The following is a 6,948-nucleotide window of genomic DNA, read 5'->3' on the forward strand; positions in this document are numbered from 1 at the left end:
AATTTAAAGGGAATACAAAACTGGGATATGTGGGACTCAGGCCTTAAAGACATCAAAGTAATCGTACAATTAAGATAATTTTACTTACGAATATGCTCAATCCAACTGTCAGAATGCTGATACATAGAGTAAAAAAATTAAGGAAGATACTAGTATCAGTAAGATATTCACTACTGAGAACAGATTTTAAAAGGACCCTTCTTGAAGTTTAAGCAATGATCAGTAAGAGATTGAAATTAGACTCAAATTACTGGCTTAATTTTGCTGTAAAAAATGTAATGCCTCCTAGGTATAATGAAATATAATGAAAATACTTTAAGGAAATGTTTTCAAAATTGCTCAGGGATAAACTTATCTTTTCAAACTATGTGTAGTTATGACTTATTTCTGACAGATGAGAAACAGTCTGTAATAATCCATGGGTTTCTGGTTTCCAAAACAGAAATTTCTTCCTCCTCAGCACTTCTATAGTACTTTATTTGCACCTGTCTTAAGTCACTGATCAACTCCTATCTTCTTTTCATGTTACTAGCATATCTATCTTACCACCTTATCAGACAGAAACTCTTCTGCACATAGAAGCTTACAAATATGTCATAATAAATTATGCTATGTTCATTACAAACGTTAATGGTAATCACATTATAAACTATACACTTTTATACCGTTCAGAGTAATTGTTAGGAATGTTTTCCTGTAAAAATAATATATGAATTATTAAAGTATGTGTCAATAAGAAAAATGAATAAGAAAAATGAATAAGCCATAACTCCGTCACAGTAATACAGGAATTGATTCTTTTTCTGAAATCTTACTTTGCATACACATATCTTACAGCAGCAATCAAAATGAGACATAGTCATTAACTCATTTTAGTTCAATAGGGTAGAATTTGCCTCGTGGATAAATTTCAGTAAAGGTCAAAAAAATTCTAACCTCTTCCAAAATTAAACATAAGTTATGATTATGCAGACATGCAGGTAAAGACTGGAAAATAAGGGACTTCCCTGGCGGTCCAATGGTTAAGACTCCGCGCTTCCACTGCAGGGGGCACAAGTTTGATCCCTGGTCAGGGGACTAAGATCCTGCAGGCCGAGCGGCGCGGCCCCCCCCAAAAAGAGAAAGACTGGAAAATAACGTGTGAAATGCAAAACATGAAAATAATTATGTTTGGGTGATGGAGTTACTGAAAATTTCTTTCATTTGTAGAAAAAGTGTTGAAATAAAACCAAAAGCTGAAAAAAAATTTTATCTAATGAGATTTTCAGTCAGTTTTAAAACATGACAATATTTTTTAGCCCTTCACTGAATGCTTACTATGTGCCAGGCACTATTCTAGGTGCTGGAGAAAACAAAATTCCTGCCTTTATGAACTTTACAGTACAGTGAGGAAAAGTAAAAAGGAAACAAAGTAAACAAGATAATTTCCATTAAGGTTACTTCTGCTGTTTAGAAAACTGAGCAGGGCAATGAGATAAGTATTACAGACTGGGTTTGGGAGAACCACATAAGACTGAGGACGCTGAAAATGGCTTGCTGGCGTGACAGCTGAGACCTGAATAATGAGATGGACAAAAGGCTGAGAGAAGAACAAACTACGCTGAAGGATCAGCAAAAATGAAGATCCTGAGGTAGGTGAGCTTCATGTATTTGTGGACAGAGTGTAGTGAGCTAGGTAAGCGAGGAAAAGGCTTAGAACATGAGGAGCCTTGAAGGTAAAAATTTAGATTTTATTCCTAATTTATTAAGAAGCCACTGGGGTGGAGGGAGTGGTTTAAAAAGGAAATAACAATGTTTTCCACTTTTTTGTGAACTTTTTTTGGAGAATGGATTATAAGAGGACGTGAGTAGAAGCAAGGGAGCTATTAACAATAGTTCAGGTGAGACGTTATGGGGGTTTGAAAGAGTGGTAGCAACCAGGATGGAGATAAGCATTTGGATTCAAGATATAGTCTGAGGTCAGAAACAAAATGACTTGCTGATTGGATGTGAGAGAGAGAGGACTGAAGGTTTTGGCTTGTAAAACCATTAATTTAGATGAAGAAGACTGGGGGAAGAACAGGTTTGGGTTCTTTTGAATTTTAAGTTTGAAATGCAAAACCAGGTGGGAATGTTGATTTTTTTTTTTTGATGTAAATAAACAAGCTTGGGAATTCCCTGGTGGTGCAGTGGTTAAGAATCCACCTGCCAATGCAGGGGTCACAGGTTCGAGCCCTGGTCCGGGAAGATCCCACACGCCACGGAGCAACTAAGCCCGTGTGCCACAACTAATGAGCCTGCGCTCTAGAGCCCCCGAGCCACAACTGATGAGCCCACGTGCCACAACTACTGAAGCCCACGCGCCTAGAGCCCGTGCTCCGCAACAGAAGCCACCGCAATGAGAAGCCCGCGCACCGCAATGAAGAGCAGCCCCCACTTACCACAACTAGAGAAAGCCCGTGCGCAGCAACAAAGACCCAACACAGCCAAAAATAAATAAATTTATTTTAAAAAAAAAAAGAGTAGCCCCTGCTCACGGCAACTAGAGAAAGCCCATGTGCAACGAAGACCAAACGCAGCCAAAAATAAATAAATAATAAAAAAATAAAAATAAACAAGCTTGACTTTGAATTATTGAAATCCCCTTATAAGCTTGAGAAGAAAAAGAGGAACCGTGTTTCTTATCTTTGTTCCCCCGAAGCCTAACACTGCCTGGTACATACAATATTCTGTACCTAGTAAAATTTTTTGAGGAGGAGGATGGCTATTTGTTACCGAAATCAAAAATCCTTGAGGACAGCAGTTCCATATCTACACGATAACTAAGAAAGCACTTTGGTACCTAAGTGGTACTTTGCCAATGCCCAGGTGAATGATTTCTATGTGACCGTATTATTTACATTTGGCTTTAGCTGTAAAAGATTATTTTTGCAGCGTTCAGACTCTCTCAAGTGAAGGTCTTTTTTTCTTTTGAGTGTAGTTTTATGTGCTCAAAGCTGTTAAAAAAAATTACCCTTTAACATGAAGGGCTAGGACTCCAGGTACATTTACAACCAAAAAGGGATTCGACTACTAAATGGCCTGCATCTGGACAACGGAGACATTAAGTACCTCACACCCAGCAGATGAAAGCAATTAGCAAAGAAAGCAACTCCTTCTCACCAGCAATAAACCGAAAGAGGTTCAAAAAGGGGAGGGGAAGAACATTTGTATTTACTGAACATCTTTTACAGACTTGGCACCATGTCAGAACTACGTCCTTTAGATTCTCAAAATAGTGAGGAAGGTATTCATTTTCACCACCCATTTTAGAGATGAGAGTTCAGAGTACCTCGCTCTCTCTACTTCATCCAGTCAGCTCACCTTACAGCTCAAGTCTGAGTCCTTGCCTCCCCCGGCTCCCCCCGCCCCATGGAAAAGTATTCACGCCTAACTGCACGTACAGAGCAACTCAAAGGCCCAGAGGAATGGCAGAAAACGCCACATCCACTGCCAAAACCACTGGCAGAACACCTCTGCGAGCCCTTCGGATGCCAAAGCCAGGCATGCCTTCGGTCTCGGCACCCACGGCTCTCGCTCGCCCTTCCTTCCCTCGCTTACTCATCTCGCTCATCAACAGAGAAAGGAGAGGGTTGAAGCCGCAAGAACCCAACACGGCCCGGCAGCGGGGGTGATGAGACAGGAGAGAAGGTTGGAGACAGGCCCCACACCCCTCTCTAGGTGGAAGTGACAATGAAGGATATAAGGAGCCGAGGCAGGACAGATGGCAGTTCCCGGCGGCATAGCTCCTCCGGCCAGCTACTTAATTCTTCCAGGGGAACCGCGCTCGCCGAGACAGCGCGTTCCTGAGACATGCTTTCGCCCAAGACCAAAGCTTCGAAACGCTCCCGCCAGAGCCAAGACCGGAAACTCCCACCGTCCCGGCAGGCCTTGCGAGCCAAAACCATAGAGAGGAAGGGCGCCGCTCTCCTTAGTGAGCCCGGGCCCCACACGACTGGGAATAAAGCCGGGCTTGTCTGGCCCGCGGAGGACTCGACTCACTGGTGCGCGCTTTCAGTCGGGAGGGTCTGGCCGGAGTACTCTGGAGCTGGGAACCGCCGGGGAGCTAGCGTCCACAGGTCTGGATTGCTGTAACGTTGCTTTTGAGACGCTCTGGGGGAGGTGAGGGCCGGGAGTCCACAGATTTGCTACACTCCGTCCCTTGGGGCTTTGAGGTTGCACATCTGGTGTCGGGTTTGACCTGGGATTTACAGCCAGAAATGACTCCAAGCCCCGCGGTGAAGTGGGATAGAAACAGGCGCCTTCCTACCCATTTAATATGTTGACCCTGCTCTGTGCATCCTATGTAATGGGGATAAAGACCCACCTGCCAGAATTGTTGTGCAAATTGAAGTAGACGGTATATTTTAAGTGTCTAGCCCAGTAGATACAGAGAAGAGTCTCTTTATTAAGTTGCTTCCATTTTCTACGGACCTCCCCGCACAGTTCAGTGCACTTATTCTGTGTCAAGCTAATCTTTACTAATTACTCCACAGTTACCTCACTCCCAGTACACTTAGGGCTGCTGGTCTCCGCGAAATGTTTGTAGTGAGGTCATCTGAATGAATTTACACACATCAGAGCATACCTGTTCCTGTTTTTAAAGGGATGCGTCTTTATCAAAATACAATCTTGAGGTCCTGTTACGTGAAACGGTAACAGACTGAAGAGATTCTGGCAGTTTAGGAGGTTAATATGTTTGGGCAGGGTCATGACAGATGAAACACACTAAATAGCTAGGCTTGTCATTTCCTGCCTGAGAATTTTGGACTTTACGTTATTTCTAGTTGTTGCTGCTGCTGTTATTTTGTTTGTTTTTACGGTTTATTCTCTTCTCTAGCTTTTGAAACCTGAAGGGTGTGTGTGTTTCCAAGTCTCTTTATCTCCCTGTCCCTCCACTGCTTTCATAGAAAAGGCAGCTGCTGGGGGTGGAGCGGGGGACTGTTTAATATTACATTTACATAAAATGTGTCATTTTGCTTTTTAATAACAATTTTCTTTTTTTTTCCTCCAGAGCTAAATTGAAAAAAGAGCAAAGACCTCTTAAAAGTCATTTGGAAATATCTCTGAATATTTGTAAGTGTTTATAAGCTGCTAAAGAGAAATGGACCTCCAGCAAAACTAACAGAATTGAAGCAGTGTGTGTCATCAGTTCTATCCAGAAGTTGAAGAATCTTCGAGTTTAACGATTGTGTGCATTTTATGAGAGAATGACTTTTCAGTTTAATTTCACTATAGAAGACCATCTGGAAGATGAATTAACATCCCTTGGAGATGGAGCTTTGGCCCTAGATTCCTCAAAAGAGTCTTCAGTCTCAGAAAGACAAAAAGGTACACACAGAGACAAAAAGTGTTCTACAGAACAGTTTGACCTGCTTCAGGATCATCTGTGGGAACATAAGTCAGCAGGAAATGCAGGTGCCCCTCAAGATACAGACAGCTCACTCAATGCAGCTAACAGTTCAAGTAGCTTGGAGCCACATGAAAAACAGCCCTGCTTTAGAGTTGCCAAAGAGCATGCTATGCCTAAAGATTTAAAGAAAGTGTTAGAAAATAAAGTCATAGAAACATTACCAGGTCTCCAGCATATGAACATATCAGTAGTGAAAACCATCTTGTTGAAAGAGAACTTCCCTGGAGAAAACATCATTTCAAAAAGCTTTTCTTCTCACTCTGATCTGATTACAGGTGTTTATGAAGGAGGCTTAAAAATCTGGGAATGTACCTTTGACCTCCTGGCATATTTTACAAAGGCCAAAGTGAAATTTGCTGGGAAAAAAGTGTTGGATCTTGGTTGTGGATCAGGGTTGCTGGGTATAATGGCATTCAAGGGAGGCGCCAAAGAAATTCATTTTCAAGATTATAACAGCGTGGTGATTGATGAAGTAACCTTACCTAATGTGGTGGCTAACTCCACTTCGGAAGATGAAGAAAATGATGTAAACAAACCAGATGTGAAAAGGTGCAGGAAATCAAAAGTAGCACAAGAACTATGTAAATTCCGGTTCTTTTCTGGGGAGTGGTCTGAGTTTTGTAAGCTTTTACTAAGCAATGAAAAACTTTTTGAAAAATATGATCTCATTCTTACCTCAGAAACCATTTACAATCCAGATTATTATGGTCCTTTGCACCAAACATTCCTTAGCTTGTTAGATAAAAATGGACGGGTGCTTTTGGCCAGCAAAGCACATTATTTTGGTGTGGGTGGAGGTACTCATCTCTTTCAGAAGTTTGTTGAAGAAAGGAATGTATTTGAGATGAGAACACTCGAAATAATTGATGAAGGACTAAAGAGATTCCTAATTGAGATGAATTTTAAGTACCCCAGTTAATGCCCACTGAGTGTCCTAAGTGAAATAAACAAAATAACCAAAACCTTATTTTGAATGTTTGATTTCTGCTTTGCTATTATTTTTTTCTGAAATTATGATGTTTGTTTAGTTTTGTTTATCCAAATAAGAGACCAACTATATTAGCGACATTGTACTTGCTAGGTGAGACTGAAAAAGTAGTGTTCCTCAGCATTTGAAAAGATCTCCTAGGAAATCATTTTGTGGGAAAGTTTTCTGTTCTCCACTTTCATTCTATTTGACCTTTCTACCACCTTTGGCATATAAATTTGTTCCCAGGAAAATCTGCCATTTCTTACCTCAAGTTTGAACTTCTTCCCAGTTTTTGTCAGTTTCTGTTCACATGAAGTGCCTGATCGATCACCATGCTGTTAATTCTAAAGGCATACATATGCATCACTAAATGTTCCTGAATCTAAATATTAGATTGAAGGCCTTGGGTAACTAGGAAAAAGTTTTTGTTTTATTTTATGTTTATATTCATTTATCTTGTATAATAAGAATTAGAATGCTGAGCAGTTGAATTCAACATTAAGATGGAGGGAATAAGGGGAATCATGATAGAGAATATAAAGGTGGT

At 41.0% G+C, this 6,948-nt stretch overlaps 2 protein-coding genes across 3 annotated transcripts in view; one reads left to right on the forward strand and one right to left on the reverse strand.

Annotated features, from left to right (window-relative positions):
* FIRRM (FIGNL1 interacting regulator of recombination and mitosis) overlaps nucleotides 1–3,911 on the reverse strand; it is a 52,465-nt gene extending 48,554 nt beyond the window's left edge. Inside the window, exons 1-2 of one of the 2 annotated variants that reach the window (XM_082613509.1) lie at nucleotides 3,723–3,911; nucleotides 89–128 (exon numbers count right to left, since the gene is read on the reverse strand). In XM_082613509.1, the coding sequence (XP_082469635.1) occupies nucleotides 89–128; nucleotides 3,723–3,833 (151 nt within the window). In that variant the 5' untranslated portion in view covers nucleotides 3,834–3,911. The remainder of the gene's footprint in view (nucleotides 1–88; nucleotides 129–3,722) is intronic. The other variant, XM_082613508.1, reaches the window with a different exon arrangement.
* Nucleotides 3,912–3,932: 21 nt separating this feature from the next.
* On the forward strand, nucleotides 3,933–6,383 carry METTL18 (methyltransferase 18, RPL3 N3(tau)-histidine). Its single transcript, XM_082613512.1, has 2 exons — nucleotides 3,933–4,097; nucleotides 5,033–6,383. Exon 2 carries the CDS (start codon nucleotides 5,229–5,231, stop codon nucleotides 6,348–6,350), a length of 1,122 nt encoding a protein of 373 aa, XP_082469638.1. The 5' UTR covers nucleotides 3,933–4,097; nucleotides 5,033–5,228; the 3' UTR covers nucleotides 6,351–6,383.
* Nucleotides 6,384–6,948: the final 565 nt, after the last annotated feature.

Source organism: Mesoplodon mirus (assembly GCF_964341445.2).
Source record: "Mesoplodon mirus genome assembly, chromosome: 3".
NCBI classification, from domain to species: Eukaryota; Metazoa; Chordata; class Mammalia; order Artiodactyla; family Ziphiidae; genus Mesoplodon; species Mesoplodon mirus.